This window comes from Danio rerio, chromosome 14 (genome assembly GCF_049306965.1).
Source record: "Danio rerio strain Tuebingen ecotype United States chromosome 14, GRCz12tu, whole genome shotgun sequence".
Classification (NCBI taxonomy): Eukaryota; Metazoa; Chordata; class Actinopteri; order Cypriniformes; family Danionidae; genus Danio; species Danio rerio.
This window is the reverse complement of record NC_133189.1, coordinates 45920893-45944370: the sequence shown is the minus strand read 5'-3', so window position 1 is coordinate 45944370 and position 23478 is coordinate 45920893. Positions and strand designations below refer to the sequence as shown.

The 23478-nt window shown below is 33.7% G+C and overlaps 1 protein-coding gene across 1 annotated transcript; it reads right to left on the bottom strand.

Annotated features, from left to right (window-relative positions):
- Positions 1–1131: 1131 nt before the first annotated feature.
- xkrx (XK related X-linked) lies at positions 1132–22958 on the bottom strand. Its single transcript, NM_001007406.1, is given in 4 exon segments — positions 1132–2694; positions 8337–8605; positions 22272–22766; positions 22839–22958. Coding segments are annotated over 3 exon segments (1428 nt in total). The 5' UTR covers positions 22628–22766; positions 22839–22958; the 3' UTR covers positions 1132–1891.
- Positions 22959–23478: the final 520 nt, after the last annotated feature.

The following is a 23478-nucleotide window of genomic DNA, read 5'->3' as shown; positions in this document are numbered from 1 at the left end:
CGAAGTGTATGTGTGTGCATGTGACATGTGTTTCCCAGTACTGGGATGCAGCTGGAAGGGCATCCACTGTGTAAAACATTTGCTGAAAAAGTTGGTGGTTCATTACGCTGTGGCGACCCCTGATAAAGGGACTAAGCCAAAGGAACCACATTCCCCATCGGGAGGCACTTTAATTACTCTCGTAGGATAATTTTGCTTTCACCATTCAAAGTAAATAAATTTATCCAACATGTGCGCCTGAGAGCTCCGCCCCTTCCGCTATGTGAGCAGAACTGCAGTCGTTGAGTGGTTGTTGCTAGATCGGACACGTTTGCAGCCGGAAGTTAACGAGAATTATTTCTATTACTTATTAAATTTGTCATTTATTGATATTTATTAACATCTACTCCCACCCCAACCGTCACAGTAAGATAAAAACAGTAGTTGTACCGAGTATTATTTGTTACCTAATTAAATAATTACCCAATCAATTTTATTTTTTAACGCCTACTCCCACCCCAACCCTAAACCCATTCGTCACAGAACTGTAAAAATATGAACTATTGTTAAACAGTGTCATAAAAAATGCTGCTATATTAATGTGCATATCGCATTTCCGGCCGGCTGCATATCCAATCTAGATCTCCGTCGTTGAGTCCATCATTACACACTTTATTTTACCGGCTGAATGAGTGCATCATACGGGTAACTAAAGTGCACTTATTATTGTTTTCAGTGTGAACGCACTACTGACACTATTTATACTACAAAATGGCGCAGAATAGTGCATAAGTATTTGGGACACAGCTATAGTCTCTAGTAATCTTGAACACCTTGATTAGATCAGCTGTGCTTGATTAGGGATGGAGCAAAACTGTGCAGAGCTGTGGCCCACCAGGAATCCAGTTTGAGACCTATGGTCTAATGTAAGATGAAAGTAGCTAAATATCATAAAATGTGCAATATTACAATATTTTTGACAATAATAATTTTATTGTTCACATTAGGACATTCAATATCTTTATTTATATCTAAAATTGAAATATGACACAGACATGTTCTTAATGTTTCTGTGAGTGACCTCAAAATCTTCATCATGAGTTCAACATATTTGTAAAGGGCCTGCTTTAGCTTAATCACCAGGCCTGATTCTGATATCCAATGCATCTTTATTCATATTTTCTAACTCAGTAGTAAAGAGGCACATAAGTCAGGCAAAACCACACAGGCAAAAAGTATTTCCATACAAAACAAACAAACAAACATTTCTTTTAGTAGTGAAAAAACAAAGAGCGTTAGTCTATTCAATATCACACATTATTAAGGCAAATGCGGGTTTAGAACATTAAAGCCGCTCTTAATATATATTTATATTTGTTTAAAAACACAAGACAACTAATGCAAACTTAAGAACAATTTTAAGAAGGCTCTTTGGCTTGTTGAATTCCAGTTCCTAGGAAAAGGTTAGTGCAACAGATGCCAAAATGTTACCGGTTTTCATTGCTCCAAAACTGGCTCATCTCCCACACACCTGGCCAACAGACTGGCCGTGCAGCTTCCTAATGAAAGCAGCCTTTGTGAATCATCACAGCATAACTCAACCATGGGCATTCTTTGGTCTTCAATGAAGAACTCAGCACTCTACAATTAATAAATGATGATCTACCCTCACCACAACGCCTTTATAAGCTTACTATCATGCGCTACACCTCCGATTTTCTGTAAGATGTCTCTAAATAGCATAAAACAAGAAAATTCCTGAAGCTTTCATAGGACCATATAAAATCAATTTTTCCTTCAAGAAGTACAGTAGAGTTAGCATCATCTCAATATAATACTCCTGAGTCCGGATGTGCAAATACGCCGAGCATGGCCCTAAACAGCGCTACAATAAGAGAACGACAGGCCTATTTCATGCAGCTTCCATGATATCGTCCAATATATCGGTTTCTTTAACAGTCAAATGGTTAGTGAGGTCAGGAGGCACCTCAACCTGAGGATCATCTGCTTGCTGTGCTAGTGACTGTGATTGTTTTTTCCTCCAGCAGCATGCGCAGCGTAGACAGTCCTCGACGTTGTAGTGAAAAAGTCTCCGGCACGGATGGCAAAACTGATGGAAGAGCAGCATGAAGAGCACAGCCAGAGTGTAGCACACGATGAGTTGCACCACCAACAATGGCGTGCACACATATTCATAGAAGTCTGACTTGAAATAGTACCACAAGACGATGAGGGTCACATTCTCCACGAAGCGTAGGGTGTAATAAACAGCCAAGCTCCTCCAGCGGGGCTGCTTCTCCACCAGATCGTGGTCGGCAAGGTTTAGCTGCACGGCAGACCAACAGAAAATATTAATGCAGGCGTAGAGAAACGTCACCATGCAGAGCACCACGGTAGTCCCCAGTTTACTAAAGTTATTCTCTACGTTTTCAGGCAGCGATGCACGCCTAGCCCAGAACTCGACCCATGGCTGGAAGAAGAAGATGAAGAGGTTGATCAGGCCCACTAGGACCACCCAAACTGTGAACGCCGTACTGAAGAGCACCAAGGTAGTGATCCGCGTGGCGATCTCCAACCCTCGCCAGAGGATCATGCACAGGTAGGCAGTGGGTTTCATACGCACTTTGTAGTCGTCATACTTGATCTGTATGGCCAGAACGCTGCACACTAAAGCCCCGTATGTGATCGATATCAGGGAAATGATCATCAGGGCTACTGTAAACACAGAAAGGGTGAGCATTAGTATACAGATATAGGAAAGAAAAATATCATGGATTCACTTTACAACAGGGATTTCTGTCTCTGGAGACTCCTGGTTGACTGAGAAATTGGCTTCAACCTCACTGCCTTTTAATTTTAAAGTTACATGTAATTTCTTTAGAAATGCTGCATGAGTTGTAGTCGGATTCAAATTAAAAAAATATGTGAAAACTACTTTAGCACTAAAAGGCAATCGTGATATTTAAAGCATCTTTTTTTCATTCAGCTAACACTGTGTCCTAACAACATGGGATGCAGCACTGTGACGCGCATCTTTTCCATGGTAATCAGAGTTTTTGTCCTGTCATGGCGATGCACAAATTGTCTTTTTCAGCAACATCAGATGCAAAGTATGTGCTTTATCCTGTGTTAAAAGTTACCAATGGGATGTTAATAGCTAGATTAAAAGTGCCAGCATTAACAGCATTAACAGTTGAAACCAGAAGTTTACATATACTCTTAAAAAAAAGGAGCATAGCCATTTTTAAATGTCTGGTGGTAAATCATACTAAACTTTTACTATTTTAGGTCTGTTAAGGTTACCTATATTATTTACATTTGCTAAATGCCAGAATAATGAGAGAATATATATATATATATATATATATATATATATATATATATATATATATATATATATATATATATATATATATATATATAWTTTTTTTTAGAGTTTTTTAATAATTTCTAGACATTTCCTTGATATTTTTTTTTTTAGCTTTGCTTTTAACCTGTATAACTTTGGTCAAATGTTTTGGGTATTCTTCCACAAGCTTCGCACAATAGTTTGAAGGAATTTTGGCCCATTCCTACAAACAGAATTGGTGTAACGGAGTCAGATTTGTTGGCTGTCTTGTTGCACAAGCTTTTTCAACTCTGTCCACAAATTTTCTATAGGATTGAGGTCAGGGCTTTGTGATGGCCCCTCCAAAACATTTACTCTGTTGTCCTTAAAGTACATTTTAACTAATTTAGCAGTTGGAGGACCCATTTGTGGCCAAGTTTTAATTTCCTGGTTGATTTCTTGAGATGTTGCTTCAGTATTTCTACGCAATGTTCTTTCTTCATGATGCCATCTATGCTGTGAAGTGGACCAGTCCCTCCTGCAGCAAAACAGCCTCACAACATGATGCTGCCGCCCCTATACTTCACAGTTGGGATGGTGTTCCTAGGCTTGTAAGCTTTCCCCTTTGTCCTCCAAATGTAACACTGGTCATTATGGCCAAACAGTTCAATCTTAGTTCCATCATACTATTCTACAGTTGTGCCTCCAATTAACTCAAATGTTGTCAATTAGCCAATCAGAAACTTCCAGACCTTGACGCCCTCATCTGAGCTTTTTCAGAGGCATAATAATCTTATTGGATGTTGACTTTCAAGGAAAGTATAACAATTTTTCAGGAAATATCTCTCTCATTATTCTGCTATTAACAGAAACAAATTTGATGATCCAAACTTACCTAAAAGAGAAAAAGTTTAGTCACATTAACATCTGACTTTTTAAATGGTTATGTGCCTTTGTATACAGTGTGTGTAAACTTCTGGTTTCAACTGTAGTTTACCTCAGATCTTGAAATTAAATTACAAGCAAGCATATAGTTTAAACATAAATGTTATAGCTGTGCACGATATCAGTCCCTCAGTATGTGCTATTAATAATGTTAATGAGATTAAATATTTAGGTAACACTTAACAATAAGTTTGTATTAGATAAAGTATTCAATAACATGAACAACAACTAGTAATACATTTAAAGCAGTATTAGGTAATGAAAATACAGTTGGTCATTTCATGCAACTGACCGTAAATTAACTAATGTTAACAAGCACGCATTAGGATTTTAATCATTCTAATAACTATGATTATTAATAAATGCCTTACAAGTATTGTTCATTATTAGTTCATGTTATTAAATGTATTAACTATTGAAAACCTAAATAGTGTAAATTGTGACTAATATTTCTTAATAACATTTTAAACTTGTCGATTTGATTGTGAGTGCAGTGTAATCTGTGCTTATGAATGGCTGGAAGATACCCATAAAATCACATAGTGGATTTAACTGCTTTCCTTGATTCAACATTAATCATAATTGAACTATGTAATCCTTTCACATAAGGACTTACTTCAGACACTCAACTGAATTTCTGGAATGAGCTTGGAGTAAATCCATATTAAGTGTGGTATTTTCACATACTTTCAGATTTAGCAGCAGCACATAGCCATAGATCACTAAGAAGTGACCTAAACAGTTGCCAAATCGCAGAAAGTCCATCTTTGATCTAGAAAAAAACTGTTAAAATCATCCGTTATTTTTGCGTAAAGCTTGTCAGTCAACTATTGCTCTGTGCTGTAAACGCTGCTTCGTCTGAAATCAGAGGACGGTGATTTACAACTGATTACAGAACCGTCTTTACTGACAAAATGTGCATGCAAATAATTTTAGATTAATATGAAAGATGAATTTACAGGTCACTAAAGTTCACTAAACTTAAACATGAAGAGCAGCAAAAGCCAAACAACTGCCTTCATTTCTTGTACATTCAAATAAGCTTGAATTGAAGTCAATAGAAAAGTGTAGCATGACCGTCCCTTAAGGCCATGACACACCAAGCTGATCTGAGGGGGTCGGCTTGGATTTTCTGGTGTGCTTCACACTGCCTGCATGAGTCAGACACTATCAGGGGCTTTTTTTAGTCAACTGAACATATTGAATTGGTGTTATCTCCAATCTCCATCAATAAGAAAGAAAACTAAGAAGTATCAGTTACCTTTACGGTAAAATGAAACTGAAGGATTTCAGGAATAAAAACAAGCTATAGTATTATTTTAAAGCATTTATCTTGTTGTTGTATTGTTTTATTCACTGTAATGGATTGTAAGACATTAACTCGGTAAGATTTTATTTTCACATATATCATGTCTGTAATTATTTACATTGTGAAAAGTAACTACAGTATATTATGCCTTAAATGTCCAACAGTTCATTTTTACTTTAAATTACATTTGTGTAGGCTTAAAGCTGCTTGAAGAACACTACTTTCTTTATTAACAAAGCATTTGTGATAAATGAGCTTATAAAATATTATAGATCATTATAGATCAGATATTTTGTGTCCAATTATCTACTTATGTGGCAAGTAGCTGTGAAATAATGGCAATCAACCAGTGTTCGAGTTCACAACTTAACAAATGTATACAAGTATAATGCAATTTTGAACAGATAATAAAATATAACTAGTCTTTTTATTATAAAATTTACAGTCACACTTTACATTAAGGTCGATTTACTAACATGAACTAATACTGAACAATAGAGCATTTATTAGTCATAGTTCAACATTTTCGAATTCATGCTTGTTAACCTTAGTTAATCCACCGTGAGTTAGCACAAACTAACAATGAACAACTGTATTTTTATTAACTAACATGAACAAATACTGTAATAAACGTATTGTTCATTGTTTGTTCATGTTAGTAAAGACATTAACATTAATCTTAATCTAGTGTCGCCAATTTTACCAGCATTTTGAATCTGGTTGGCTTTTCATTGCATAAGAATGAATGTGAAAGTGAAAAGAGCAACAAGGAATTTAAGATTGCAATAAAAGAAAACTATTCTAAGTTTATGTAGTCTTTCCCAAGCGTTTTAATACGCTAATATATTCATACCCACACAATGTGTCTAGAATTAACAAAGCAATGAGCATTATTTAAACCATAATCACTATCTGAACATTGGTTTTAGTGTATTCAGGTACAATTTGTAAGCATAGATGCACATGACATGAAGCAAGAAAACTACAAGGCCTTTATTCCTGAAGACCTCGAAAAACTTGTTTAGGTGTGTTTGATTGGAAACTGGAACTAAACCTTCAGGAAAAAATGCAGCTTGATGATTAGAGCTGAACCCCTGCTCTACAATTACCTTCCATTTCTTAACATTAGATAACGTTAATTTCAACATTCGCTAATAATGTAAGAATCAAAAGTAGCATCTGTTAATTAATGCATCAGACCTTTTAAACAAGGAACAATTGTATTTTTATTAAGTAACATTAATGAAGGAATTATATATATCCTCTGCGGAGTGTCCTGATCAGTGACCCTGTTCAGTCTGCGATGACAACCAGGTAAAAGGACATTATTCCTGCTTATTATTTAGCTTAAGTAAATGTGATATACTATTGCTTTGAGCGTAAAAATGTATTAGCTTATTTAATACAATGCTTCTGTGAGACAAAAGTTTATAACCTGTTTTGAGCCTAAATTAATGCATTAGTTTAAGACAGGTAATTTATAAGATGGATAACATAGTCATATATATATATATATATATATATATATATATATAAATAATCTAAAAAATATTTTACAAGATTGTTGTCCGTGTACATATTTACAGACAAATCTGAAAAATGTCTGGGAAAATCTGGGAGGGACTGGCTAGAACAATAGTTTTGTTCACTGTAACTCATTACTACAGGTAGAATTTTCTACTTTCTCTAACTTTTTCGAATATTATTTATGTACAGTTTGGGCCCCCTTTGGATTATTATTTTTTTTATATTTCCCAAATGATGTTTAACAGAGCAAGGAAATCTTCACAGTATATCTAATAATATTTTTTATAAATATTAATAAAGTCTTATTTGTTTTATTTCAGCTAGAACAAAAGCAGTTTTACATTTTTTAAGAACTATTTTAAGGTCAAAATTATTAGGCCCTTTAGCTATATTTTTTTCGATAGTCTACAGAGTAAACCATCATTATACAATAACTTGCCTAATTACCCTAACCTACCTAGTTAAGCCCTTAAATGTCACTTTAAGCTGTATATAGAAGTGTTTTGAAAAATATTTAGTGAAATATTATTTACTGTCATCATGGCAAAGAATGGCAAAGAAAATTTGTGGAATAAATAACACAACTATAAATTATTTAGACTTAAAGCTGCCAGTCAAGGAACTGATTTTCTTTACAGAAGCTACATCATCTAAAATAGCATTCGATCTTACATTTGTTTTATAAAAACTACAAGATAAACAACTGAATATTTAATATAGTTAGATAATAAAAAAGAGGACCTTTTTATAATATTAGACTTGCAGTGCTCAGCATCAATGAGTACACCCCACGAATATTTTATCCATTTCTCAGTGAATATGGGGAAATATATATTGGTGCATTTGAACAAAACAGATTAATTAAACAGATATATTTTATAAAATAATACTACCAAACATATTAAAAAAAAAAGATAATATATTTAAATTGCAAAATATATTTGAACAACATTTAAAAAATTTTTATATGTTTTTTGTTTTTCTTGATTTTTACTCTTTTAAATTTTATAATTCGACATTTTTTTCTAACATATATATTCGGGCTACAAATTTTTGGACCTATCGCAAAATATTTTGTCAGATTAACTCCTGATATAGCTTCAGTACTGACGGTATATGCACAAATATAATATTTTATAGCATCCTACAGAAAATATTAATTTAAATGAATGATTTGTGAGGGGTGTACTCATATATGCTGAGCACTGTATTTATTTATTTGTAATCTGGTAAATAACTGAGACTCACGGCGTGAGGGGAGGAGGATGTATTTCTCTTGAATGGTGGCGTAGAGCTGCAGAGTGAGTTGTGGAGTGGAGCCGAGGAAGGCCTGGATGACGGCTGTGCGTTTGAAGGCATTACGGTGGACGGCTAGCTTGCGCTCAGAGTGTCCGATCTCACATTCGAAGGCCGGGCCTAAGCCTCTACCATGCTTTAGCTTGATCTTTCTTGATATCGTAACATATGGTTCCTCATTTTTACCCGCCTGGCAGTAAACAACAATAGCTTCAATGCACCTGAAAGGAAAAAAAAGAATCAGTTACTATATATCAGAAATGCCCAAACTAGGGCCCACCGGCCAAATTTGTCCCTTGGAAACCTTTAATTTGGTAACCTTTAATTTTGGCAGTTTGTTTCATTGTTGAGCTACGAAAAGATAATCTGAAACTAAATGTTTCAATTAAAGGTTGTAAATGAATCAGATTTAGAAAATACACTGTGGCTGATTGATAGAAGACCATGCAGGAGACATCAGCAGAGGCAGGTGCAGCTTTACTAGAGTATATGGCATTGCTCTCCATTGTTTTTAAAAAGAAATTATGCTTTTCTGCAAATAAGTTCATTATAAAATAAAAAAATATAATTAAGTATATTTATTTATAAATAATGTGAAATCATTTAAGAAAAAAATAAATTATATATATATATATATATATATATATATATATATATATATATATATATATATATATATATATATATATATATATATATAGCTGCATGTTCAACCTAGCTAAATAAAATGAGCTAAAACAAGATTGAGATCTTTTTGGGACAACTTAATTGCTTTATATTTAATCCACTTAAATGTGTTAACTTGATTGATTTGTTTTGGGACAACCTGATTTCTTTTTTACAGTGCAGTTTGGTATATTTACCTTTGGCCCACAGCCCTCAATCAAATTTGTTTTTTGGCCAATCATAACAAAAAAAAAAAAAAAATTGGGCACCCCTGCTATATGTTTCTTTATTTTACCAGATAAAACAGCATTGAGATGGGTAATATGAATATAAAAAAACAGTTTGGTTATTCAGCCATACCACATTACAATATGTTAAAAATACACATTGAGAAAAGGACTGTTGTTTGTTTGTTATAAAGGATAGAGCTAAGTGATTTAAATAAATACTGAAGATACTATATTAGATACTAAAATAAAACTGCTGGAAAATTTTTAAAAATATCTATGGTTTCTTTCTATATTTCAAAACACCCTTAATATGCCATAGATTTTTATTTTGGCAGTACCGGCAATGCGAGAGAACAGAAAAAGAGCTTGTAAATCCACAAGGTGGCAGCAACATCTTAACAATGAAACATTTCAAACTGGTTTATCAGCTTGCTGAAATATGATAAGTTTATTGTTAAAGTTGCTGTTTGAAAACCTGTAAGCTTGCCCTGCCTAAATGTAAACTCATTTTCAATAATGCATTGCCTTTAACTTGTATTAAAACTTAACCACATAAAAGAAAAGCCCAACATCACCACAGTAATGGCAGAGCAGGTCTAATTCAGTCTAATATTTTGAACAAATAGATATGTGTGTGTGTGTGTTTGTAACATATCAAGATACAAATCTGTATAATGGCATGGATATGATAGAGGTATTACAAGAAGGGGTGAAATATGAGGACATTGCTAATAAGAGAAAGGAAAACTTAGGAAAACTTTCCTGTGAGGGTTAGGTTTAGGGGTAGGGTGGGGTTATGGCAATACAAAAAGGTTGTACAGTAGAAAAACATTCATTTGTTCATTTTCTTTAAGCTTAGTCCCTTTATTAATCTTGGGTCTCCGCAGCGGAATGAACTGCCAACTTATCCAGCATATGTTTTACACAGCGGATGCCCTTCCAGGTGCAACCCAGTACTGGGAAACACCCATACCCATGGCCAATTTAGTTTATTCAATTCACCTGTAGCGCATGTCTATGAACTGTAGGGAAAACAGAGCACCAGTGCAAACGCGGGGAGAACATGCAAACTCCACACAGAAATGTCAACTGACTCAGCCAGAACTCGAACCAGCGACCTTCTTGCTGTGAGTGCTAAATACTGAGCCGCCATGTCGGCAGTATAAAAACAATGGAAAACTATGTAATGTAAATTTCACAAAAACAAGTGTGTGCGTGTGTGTGTTCATGTTTTTATTACCTTCCAAAAATTTGGTGTCAGTAGGATTACGTACTTCATTTAAGTATTAAATTAAACTTTAGAAAAATTGTAATCAAAAGTGATACTAAAGAATTTGATTTATTTATTTATGTACATCTTAGATGTTTTCTTCTACAATGTTCTCCACATAAAAAAAATCCTGAAAAATCTAATGTATCATCATTAATTTCTCCCAAAACTGTAAGCAGAAAGTCATAGTTATTCTTAACTTTGATGACAATAAGACAATGAATATCTTGTAAAGCTACCTCATAACAGGAATAAATCACACATAAAATACACTTTTAAAAATGAGCAGTTATTTTGAAAGGTTAAACTGTTTGCCCGTATTAAGGATGAATGCATGCTGACTTGGTGAGCATTCATTCAAAACATTTTTTAAATTCATACTGACCACAACATTTCAAACGCTAAATAAAAATAATTATATACATTCAGTTTTATTATAATTTATTTATATTCAAGCAAAATATAGCAAAAAAATATATATTCTCTTGATTTTTTCCTTCTTTTTTTTTTTGTAAATTATGATTTAATATTTTTCCCTAACATATAAATTTAAGTGTACTATTTTTTGGACCGTTATCAAAGGTTATTTTGTTAGATTAGCTTTAAATTTGGCTTTAGTATTAACTAATCTCATGTATATGCACAAATATAATATTTTAAAGCATTTTATAGAAAATATGAATCTAAATGAGAGATTTGTGAGGGGTGAACTCATTTATGCTGAGCACTGTATTTATTTATACATTTGGAATCTGGTAAATAATGGAGGCTTACAGCGTGAGGGGAGAAGGATGTATTTCTCCTGAATGATGAATAAAAATAAATATATCTAAATTTTATACATATAATTTTCTGTTTTTTTACCCACACAAAAAAACACTGTTGAGCAATTGCATGCAAATGTTAACCTTGCCATGAACAAAATTCACCAAAATAGCGAAACCCTTTCTAGGATTGTATGTGTAGGCTTGTATTTGACAGTGCTATAAAATACTCAGAAATGTTTCTGTCAATGTTTCCAAATAATTATATTTAATCTACCAACATCACACACACACAGGTGCCAATTTCACATCTGTCACATCCATACCGGAGAGATGTCACATCCATAATGAAGCTTTTCCCTCATAAATGAAATAATGTAAAATAAAATAACATCAATCATTGTTGTTCTATATTTTCCTCATTTAAAATATAAAACTGCTTGCACATTGATACTTTTCTGATCCTATAACTCTGAGGTTAGTAGTTTTGGAAAATATAAACAGATGTTTCAGTATAATGTTAACGTAAACTTATGTGAATTTATGGTTTGAGTTTTTACTGCAAACGTCACATCTATAACGCTGGAATTGCTGTTATAAAATGGTTTATTTTAACACACATTCCATATCTACATATAAATTAACAGAGTGTGACTCACTTATGACTTACTATGCCATGGCATACCAGTAATATTTTGAAAGCTACATTTCACAAAAACAATTCATTCAATTCATTAGTAAATGTACTCCCTCACATGCCTGAGAAATGTCTCAATGTTTGCTTAATGTTAACCAAATCTGTTGTATTGAAAATATTCTTTAAAATATCTTCTTTTAGATAAAAATAACTGTACAGAAAAAATGTAATCAGGGTCAATACCTATTAGTCTATTTATATTGAATACAAAAGAAGATATTTAGAAGAATGTTAAAAACCACTGGCCACTGACATTCAAAGTGCAAAAAAAAAAAAAAAAAAAACTATAGAAGTCAATGGTTACTGGTTTCCAATATTTGTCTAAATATTTTGTTCAAAAACAAAACAAAAACAGAAATGCAAACAGGTCTGGAACAATTTGAGGGTGATTTGGGTGAACCATCCCTTTAAGAAGCATTCGCGCTGATTGTGTGAGAGACCGTCATGTCTCTGTATTTAGTTTCCAGCTCACACTCCTCTTCGACTGCTGTATGCAGACTGTATGGCATCAGGTGACAGATCACGTGAGCTTCACTGTCGGCCGGCCAAATGTCTCTGTCGCTCATATGTCACCTCCAATTTAACCCCAACCCTAACTCTAAATAAAAATAAAGGACTTGTGCTTGTTTTATCACAGCAAATGCCACTGTGAATGCCTCTTTAGTAAAAGAATGAGAAGGAGTTTCAACACAGCTTATAGAGGAGCCGGTTCAGGTATGCATTGACCGGCAAAATTTACATATAAGCATGTAAATTAAGGCAAGATACTACAGGCAAAATACAAGCATGTTTTGTCATGCCTGTCAGTGTTGAGATTTTGACTTTTTGTAGTGTTTTTTCAGTACAGTGGTAAGAATACATCCAAAATGTTCTTTTAAGCGTTTCTTCTATAGCATTTTATTCATTTGTGCCTGTAGAATACAATTACATTTCACAATAATAGTCATTTTCTGAAACTGAGCCATTATTATGTTGTTTTAACTGAGTGATGAGTTCATACATAAATTGACTAAATATACAGTTGAAGTCAGAATTATTAGCCCCCTTTTAAATTTTAATTTATTTTTTTTAATATTTCCCAAATTATTTTTACCAGAGCAAGGAAATTTTCACAGTATGTCTGATAATATTTTTCCTTCTGGAGAAAGTCTTATTTGTTTTATTTCGGCTAGAATAAAAGCAGTTATTAATTAAAAAAAAAAAACATTTTTGGGACAAAATTATTAGCCCCTTTAAGCTAATTTTTTTTTTCGGTAATCTACAGAACAAACCATCGTTATACTATAACTTGCCTAATTACCATAACCTGCCTAGTTCACCTTATTAACCTAGTTAAGCGTTTAAATGTCACTTTAAGCTGTATAAAAATGTATTGAAAAATATCAAGTAAAATATTATTTACTGTCATCATGGCAAAGATAAAATAAATCCGTTATTAGAAATAATTTTTTGAAAAACTATTATGCTTAGAAATGTGTTGAAAAAATCTCTCCGTTAAACAGAAATTGGTGAAAAAAATAAACAGGGGCGCTAATAATTCAGGGGGGCTAATAATTCTGACTTCAACTGTATATACAATATTTCATTCTACAATAGTACTAATAATAATAAAATCTGGAAATGTGTTTCAATGCGTGTTCATTGATCATTTCTAAAGCAGAGTCCTATATTCTTATATTGTTTTACTGAGGGATGTGTAATTTACCTAATTATATACACAACAATATAGTCTACAAAAAAAAATTAAATAAAAAAGCTGGAAATGCATTTTCTTATTGTTAAAAAGAGATTTCCCAAAATTCTCTCCAAAAAGCTCTTTGACCCACACATCAAAAAGAAACATTTTACAGAATTTAGCTTCAAATTTCAGATTTCGTGTGTTTCTGTATTAGAAATAGTGCATATTTAATAATGCCTGATTTGCATATTTCAACATAACATCTTAGAAAATTTGTACTAGAGAAAAGTTCGCAATTTTTAAATGGAAACCAATCAACTGAGGAAGCATATCGGGATAAATATTAGTGGTGTTAATATTTATTAAAAGGGACTACGCAGAGGCTCAGTGGTTAGCACTGTCGCCTCACAGACAGAAGGTCACTGGTTGGAGTCCCGACTGGGTCATTTGGCATTTCTATGTGGAGTTTGCATGTTCTCCCTGTGTTGGCATGGGTTTTCTCCGGGTGCTCCAGTTTCCCCTCACAGTCCAAAGACATACGATATAGGTGAATTGAATAAACTAAATTCACCGTAGTGTATGTGTGTGTGAATGAGTGTGTATGGATGTTTCCCAGTACTGGGATGCAGCTGGGATCTGCTGTGTAAAACATATGCCGGATAAGATGCCGGATGAGCTGGCGGTTCATTGAGCTGTGGGTGACCCCTGATGAATAAAGAGACTAAGCCAAAGGAAAATGAATGAATGAATGAATGAATATTTAGAAAATTATTAGTTGATAAATAATATTTCTTTACCCTATTCACCTGAACACTCAGTCAGTGTTTGTTTAACATGATACTGTTTATTGGTTGTATGAGAGGCAGAAAACAATTAAAAAAGCAATTAAATATTATAAAGCTATCCAAGACATGTTTCACAATGGCATATATACGATGATGTATAACATTATGGCGTCTCTAAACTGTGGGTCAATGCTAATCTAATAAAGTAAAGCTGCACAAAGAAACCAGAGCCTGATAAAAGGTTGTTATTCAGAGCTCGGTAAAATGATTACTAGTGACTTATCACTAAAGGTTTCTACATGGCGACTATACAGGTTCTGTTTTATATAAGGAGATGATGAATTTGGCTATTTTGATCTTGATATATAATACTTGCCAATAGAGGAAGCTACACTATAAAAAGTATCTGTTATTGAACAGTTTCTGTATTTTGTGACTCACAAATGTTTTTTATTTATTTACAGTTGACTTTTAATGTTGAAAATTCAGCTCCACAGTTTAACAAAGCGACTTTTATTGACATTTTAGTAGTTTGAAGTAATATTATAAGAAGTGATATCGCCTCTGGCTTGAATAGTTCAGGATAGGTAGAGCTACGCATCGATGAATTTGCTCTTTAGTGCTTGGACTCTCATTAATGTTTTTAAACCACACTGAACTGAGCTAAACTGAACTGAACTTAAACACTAAAAACTGAACTACCCTGATCCAGTTACTATGACCATTTATGTGAAGCTGCTTTGACACAATCTACATTGTAAAAGCGCTATACAAATAAACCTGAATTGAATTGAATTGAATAGAATATAGAGAATTAAGTCTGTAAAATAACAGAAAATGCACTGGCAGCTTATTACATTGACAAAAAATTAAAATAACAATAATAATAAATTTTATTAGTAATGCGCTTTTCTTATACTCAAAGCGCTAAATTATTCAAAGATGATTCCTTGGCTTTACTCAATTTTTTTTACGTTAAGTGGTTGTAAATAATTTATTTTATTTTAATTTAAACAAACAGATTTTGTTGAACATTATTAAATTTAATTTGTTTAAATTCAAGACAAATAAATAGTTTGCAACAGTTCTGCATGCAACACTTTTTTTGTAGCATAATATAGAACAACAATCCAGACAATATTTCACTTTAAACTATTACAAATGTTAATACAAGTCACTTTTTTCACACTTTAAGGTTAAGAGCCCTATCATACAATCAGTGCAAAAAGGGGCAAGACATGTTTGGCGCGTTGTGTTGCTATTCAGACCAGTGCAACAGTCATTTTTAGGTTTTGCGCCAGGTTGTTTGAATAGCAAATCTATTTGCTGTTGCATGTCTAAAAAGGAGGTGTGTTAAGGTGCATTTGTAAATGTTATTATTAGCAGTATTATTATTTTATGCATATTTATATTTGTTTTAATAAAATCAAGTTTGGATTTTTCCACCTGTTGGGTTTTGGACCATATGAATCATAAATATGGGACGTGTGTTTGAATATAACTTAACTTTTGACCACACTTCATTATTATTGTTCATTTATTAATTTTCGGGAAATTACAACTGAATTAAAAATAGTTTTAAAAAGATCTTCGCGCTTAAATTTATAATGTAGGCTAAAGGATGTCTTCTGTGGAGTGCGTACAAAACCATTCCTTATCCACTAAATTAAGTCAAAACTAAAAGTAAAGAGAAAGTAAAGTGTTTGAATAGAGGAGGTTAGTTCTTTATCCTCACGCTGCAGATTATGTTTAACTGTTTTCTCGCAGTGAAGCTCTCAGTTTTTCTGCTTGCAAAGTTGCTATTTAAATAGCAAATGCACCATGGCGCAACGCAATTGGTTTAATGCACGTTATGCTCAAAACACATTCTTAACTCATTAAGAGAATAAGCACAACCATGTTAGACCATGCGCCAGCGAGCAGAGCGGATTTTTCTGACCTTAAAACAGTAAAAGTGGATTTGGACATGACTGTAATGCTTTTACGCCATGCACTTTAGACTTTGTGCTTAGATCATTAAAATAGAGCCCAGAAAGTTGTTTAAGAAAGATCCCATATTTCAGTTCAAAATTATAAATAAACAAAAAATTAAAACATGAATCATAAAATATGGAAAACTAATTTGTGGATATTTTAGCACTACTATATCAGGCAATCAACAAGTCACTTTTGTGTTTGCACCCCAAATATGCCAAGCTGCAACAAACCTGCAAGTATGTTATGAGCACGCAAAATACCAGCAGAAGAAAATATGTTTACATAAATCCACACCACCGTTGTCACTTCAGAAGAAATCTATCTTTCAACAGCTATTTACTCAAGCAATACATTGAGCTGTCTGTCATATAAACAGGAAGATCTGAGTGGAGTAAGATAAGGCACTTCCTTGAAGAGGAACGATTTCATGACATTGTGTTAGATATTTATAGCATGCCCCTGACCCTCATCTTCTCTTTTCAGTCTTACTGACCTAAGCAGAAGCATTCCAAAGAAGGAGTTAGTCCAAAAGCTGGATCTGAATGCTGCATTCCTCTAACATTTTTTTCAGACTCGATAATAAGTGAGGAAACAGATGCACCATGTTGCATTAAAGGCATAGTTCACTCAAAAAGGAAAATTCTGTCTTCATTTACTCGTCATACCAAAACCGTTCTTTCTTATGTTAAACACAACAAAATATATATTGTTTTAATTTTTAAAACTGATAAGCATTGACTTTTTGTTTAATACTATAGATTTCAAAGGCTTCCCAACATTCTTCTAAATATCTTTTTTGTGTTTAACAGAAAGAAAGAACCACTTATAAATAGCGGGTCTCTCTTCATCTTATTCAGGGAAAAAATCTGTATAAAATAAGGATGTTGGAAATATCTGAGATTGCGATATTTAGTTTTTCTGCGATATATAAATACGATATGAATACAATATTCCACCAGATGGATTCATTTAGATTGATTGGGGTGATTTTCTAAGGGTGCGAATCAGGTATAAAAAATAATAAACACATTGCAAGCAAGAACAATTACAATAGAGCATTGAAAATAAAAAAAGGAAGATAAACAGTGCTTTATGGTAATGGTTCATGGTTATTTGAGTTAAAATTTATCCAGGAACAGAAATGGAATAATGAAATGTAAAATAAAATATAGTTTTCATTGTATTGATTCAGGAAAATTATTCTTTATTAAAGTTACAAATGTACTTTTTTGTGCCCGAATGCTCTAGGCCTGCACGATATTGGAAAAATATGACATTGGGATACTTTGCTTTGCTGCAATATATATTGTGAGGGGACCATAATTTCACTAGATTATTTGAATAGCTCTATTTGGAAAGATTTCATTCATTTATATCGACTGTGACTTTTTCTATACACTGCAAGCAAAAATAAATAAATAAACAGTACTTTAATTTTGGTTTTGGGTGGGGGGAGTAGGCTAACAGTATTTAGGTACAGGAATTAAATCATCAAAAATATGCTATTTAATAAGAACTTTTTAATCCTGAATAAATAATCTAATCCTGTGATGTGACAATTGCAGATACACACATTGTGATGTAGATGCTCAAACGATATATTGTTCAGCCCTACTTTTAAACCCTCTTGAAATGCCTTTAAAACACATACAAATGAAACAGTTTCACTCTGTTATTGGTATACTTTGCAATGACTCCACAAATCTCATGCATTCTTAACCGTTGTGCTGATGAACTATAATCCAACACAACATTGCATATTCTACGATGTGACTAAGTAATTGTCATCAAAGGAAAACAACAACCTTATTTCCTTTGTTAGTGCAAATTCCTATATATGTAGCTTTGTGACTTAAGCAATTAAGTCTTTTAAACAAGTTTACACCCAATAAAGGCCATAAGAACTTTAACAAAAAGCTTTTTAAGAATTTATTTAGAGGAAAATGGTTCTGTGCTGCTGAAAAAGATACCAATTGCATATCACATAACTCATTTCAGCAAGTTGTAGAGTTAAGGGATCAACAATAAAAACACTGGAAAGTAAAACAATGCTATGCTGCACAACACATCATTTCAGCATCAATATAGCAATGTGATCATACACTTTAGTTACATTGTGAGTATGTGCAATGTTGCTGTATATACTGTATGCCTGTCTGGATTATAACTCATCATTTTGCAAGTGTGTTTTTTGAGGCCTGTGACTGTATGAGGGTTTTAAAAGCATTCAGGCATAAAAAAATTGTACACTGTAAAACCCAAAAAGTTAAGGCAACTCAAACTATTTGAGGAAACCGATTGCAACAAATCATTTAAGTTGAAAAACTAATTCTGATGAGTACTGTGAACTTACTTCATTTGAGTAAATGAAGCAATTTGAGCACAGTAAAACCCAATAAATAAACTCAAACCAACTGAGTACTGCAAAACTAAGTAAGTTAAGGCATTTCAAACCGTTTGAGGTAACCGATTGCTACAAACCAACTGAGTTAAAAATCTAATCTATGAATACTGTGAACTTAATCCAGTTGACGTAATAAAGTATTTAATTAAGCCTTTTTAAATGAGTAGAATTAACTTTCAGTGAATTTTGAGTTAACCACGCACATATAATTTGACAAAGTTGACTGTTGGGTTTTACAGTGTACCATTTGTAACTTTGACAAATGAATAACGATTCATTTTACATTTGCTTATTCAATAACTGTATACGTAATACTCCTCTGAAAACAATAAATTGCAGTTTATTTAATGAGTATCTTTTTCTTTATTGAAATTATCTACGCTTGAAGATTGTTCAGTTTATTTTATGTATAGGTAATGATTCGCACTCAATTGTTTCTACTGTTTTTATTTTTTCTTTGTCTTACATTTTACGGGTGATTAAAAGACACAGACGTTTCGGCACAAAGCCTTCCTCAGTGTGTGACACAATCCTCTCACTCCACCCTTTTATCCCATAGTTTTTATCCCATGTATATGCACTCCCCTACAGAATCATCCCAATCAATCTAAAATGATCAATTCTTTTCAAATTCTTATTCAACAAATCTAGATAATTGTATTCCTATAGCAATATATATCGCAATGTAAGATTTTTCTGATATGGTGCAGCCTTAATTCAAATTATACAAATTAAAAACAGTTTTGTTTTGGAAAATTGTATTGAGATAATTATTGTCATCCTTACTACAAGGGTGCATATTCAATCACTGGATAGTGTTTCACTACAGTCGTCGAACCAGTTTGTTTTAAAGTGAAACTCTGACAAAAAGAGCTAAACTGTCTGCTTTTTTCTTTGCCAAAAAATCATCTGGCAAGCACATGCATTTGCAATACAAGCAACTTATCCATTTGTCATAAGATTATTGTAAATATAAATTTGAAATCAATAAACAACAAGTGTAATGCACCACTAAATATATAAATCAGTTGTTTAAACTTGCCATTGATTTCTGCTGTAGAGTCAACAGCCTCTACAGATGAATAACAACACAGCTTATATAGTCTTGTTTTAACTGCCACATATTCCTAGGAATGAACAGTGTTGTTTGTAATTGGAAGCTGAGCGAAATATGGCACACGCCCTCAAATTTAACTTCCAGCCAATAGAAATGAACGAAACATTTGGTTTCACTCTCAATCACCTCCTAAAGTCCCTAAAACTCCCCCTTAACTTGAAAAACATGTCACCGTTTGCTAAACAAGACTGAACACATTTTGGAGTTTCAAATATCAAGCCAGAAGCGATGGGAGTTTTGCAGAAGCAAAGGTGTTTTGGAAGACTAACAATATTTTCAGGAGCAGTTTGAACTTTGGACATTCGACGTAATACTGATGACACGCTTTCAAAATAAACCATAATAGTATGTTGAAATTATAGTAGTTGTAGGTTGTAATTGCAAAGGTGTTACATTTTGGTTTTCACATCAAATGAAATTTACAAAAGTGTTTTTAGATAGTTCAAGCATTTAAAATGCAAGTCACTGTTAATTTAATTTTTTCTGAAAATATAATATCAATATATTGGTGAAATAATGCTCCACTGTAAATAAGCATACCATATATTTATATATGAATTGGATATACTCTGACCTGTATTTGTTAAAATATATGATCATACCCAATTAATTACATTTAAAATAATTCAAATCTTCTAGCTCACAAATGAGTAAATCTTAGTGATTTGAAGGATGATTGTAAAGTATAAAGATGTATAATGACAAATTATATGTATTAAACTGCATCAAATGGTTCTTGTTTCGAATATGCCTGACAATATATTTTGGGATGTAAATTACTGATTAACTAAATGAGATTTTGGGGGTTGTAATCTATAGCTCGAAAAAAAAAAAACTCAGCTCACAAAATCTATTAAACCAGAAAATCTGGTGTACGAAAACAAAAGTAAAACCATACTACACTACTTGTTTTGATGCTTGGAACTCCATCTTTGACCCACATATGAAGTCCAAATAATGCTTTAAAACGGGGGTGCCCAAACTTTTTCTTATGAAAGGCCAAAAACTAAACTTGATTGAGGCTAGTGGGCTGAAGGTAAATATAATTGGGTAATTTCCTTCATAATGTTTAGAAATGACTAGCAAACATTGATTTATATTAACTAATACAAGTTTTTTTTTTTTTTTACATTTAATAATGAACTTATTACAATAAAAACTAAGCAATCTCATTTATAACAGTATTGCACTATAGTTTTTGCCTTGATTTAGTGCGATTTCTTCTGCGTTGTCCTCTATCTGTCGAGTGACAGTATTTACATTTTAAAAAGTCTGATTTATTTAAAACATATCATTTTGGTTTGCTTTTTTGTCGCTCGGCAATAAAACAAACAAAATAAGGTTACCTCGAATTAAAAATAACGATATCTGTGTTAAAGGCGCTCGTCCCAACCCTTTCCATCACCCACTCCATCTCAGATGGGATGGTGGGCCAAATCATAGGTTACAAATACTTTGGGCATCTCTGCTTTAAAACATATCTGTTAACAACAGAAATCAGTCCAAGGCACTCAAAAAATGTTGAAAAACATTAAAAAGCCATAATTCACATGCCTAATCCTAGTTTATTAAGGATTAGCCATGTGAATAAAGGCTTTTTCATGTTTTTAAAAAATTTTTCGAGTGCCTTGGACTGATTTTTGCTCTTTATTCTAATGAATTCCTTACCAAAAGAGCACCGACACATATTTAAGCCACCCCTGAGCACGTTTTGTTTGATTTTGGATATCTGTTAACAATTTTGGCCATTTTACTGTGCTGTAATTCAAAACAATTTAAAGTGATAGTTCACACTAAAAACAATTCGTTAAAACCTCTTTGACTTTCTTCTGTTAAACATAAAAGAAGATTCCATGAAGAAAGCTAGAAACTTGTAACCATTGACTCCATGGTATTAGTTTTTTTTTTCTACTATAGAAGCCAATGGTTACCAGTTTTCAGCTTTCATTAAGATTTCTTCTTTTGTGTTTAACAGAAAAAAACTCATAAAGGTTTGTAATAACATAATGGTGAGTAAAGTTTAATTTTCGGGTGAACTATCCCTCTAAGTAAGCTAAAATCATTTAACCTGGACATGACCCGGTTCACTGTGCCACAGAAGGTCAGTGTGTGTTTCATTCTTTATCAGACTGTCATCCTTACGCAATAATTTAGAAAATACTCAAATTTTTGGCTGCCAGTGCACTACCTTTTAAAAACAAACCCCCTGCCAAACACTCGCACACTGGTATTAACATCCACAAGTATGTGTTTGTCAATATTATGGTCATGTGATCAAGTGTCATCACCGTAATCATACCTTATGATGGGCCCCATCTGAAGCAAATGCATGAAGAGCACAAGGGGTCGGTCTCTCCCCAGGTCCCGGTGCACGAACGTCAGCGTGAGTTGGGTCAGAACTGACGGCACCAGCATGAAGGTGATGGTCAGCCCCATCCACACCACATCTTCAGTCTTATGGTACATGCTGCTGAGCACCGAGGCGCAGATGAACTCGGCGCAGTACAGGACGGTGGCCCACAGCACGCTGAAGGGCGGATGGACTTCACCGTGGTTAATCACCTTCACGACGCCGTTCTCGCTCGGGTTCGCGACGGACCGCTGCGCCACCGCCTCCGTGATGTCATGCTCGCTCGGTTTGTTGTTGTTTTCCATCTTTCCCACTTCTCGTGCGCTTTCCACGTCAATCCGCGCTGCATTTATGCCATTGTTTATGAAAGCTCATGGGCGGTGTTATCAGCTGCGTGCTCCATCAGTGAACTCAGCTTAAACGCACATTGCCACATAAGCGGCGCTGGAGAGAAAAGTCGTGTTAGTGTGTTGTTGTATGAAGTGAGGATTGTGTTTTAAAGCGTGCTATACGAACCGATCTGGACGTCCCGATGGCTCTAACATGGCTTGGTTCAATTGTCAGTGGGTTTCCATTTTGCCGAAAGACTTTCAGGGGAATAGCCTGATCAGAAAGCCAGGTGTGTCCTGACATGCAGTGACTGAAAGTCTGCACTGTCTCTGCCTGCTCCTCCTGCTGCTGGATCCCACGGGTCCTAGTGCACACCGGATGTGGTTAACCAAGAAAGTACAATCTAATGTTTCGTCTTTGCATTACCTCTAACACGTTGTATAATTAGATCTATTTACTGCTAATGAAGCAGATGGCAGACTTATTTGAGCTATTTTATTACTGTACAGCTGACTGTATATTGAAAAAAATGTTAAAGGGATAGTTCACCTAAAAATCTTTGGACATTCAATTCTGTTAGAAACTTGTTCCAAACCTGTTTGACTTTCTTTAGTTCTGTTGAACAGGAAACAAGATATTTTGAAGAATGTTGAAAAGCTGTAACCACAGACTTGCATGGTATTTTTTTTTCCTATAATGTCTATAAAAGTCAATAGTTACATGTTTTCATTGATTTTCCTTCAAGCTTAGTCCCTTATTTATCAGAGGTCGCCACAGCAGGATGAACTGACAACTATTTCGGCATATGTTTTACGCAAAGGATGCT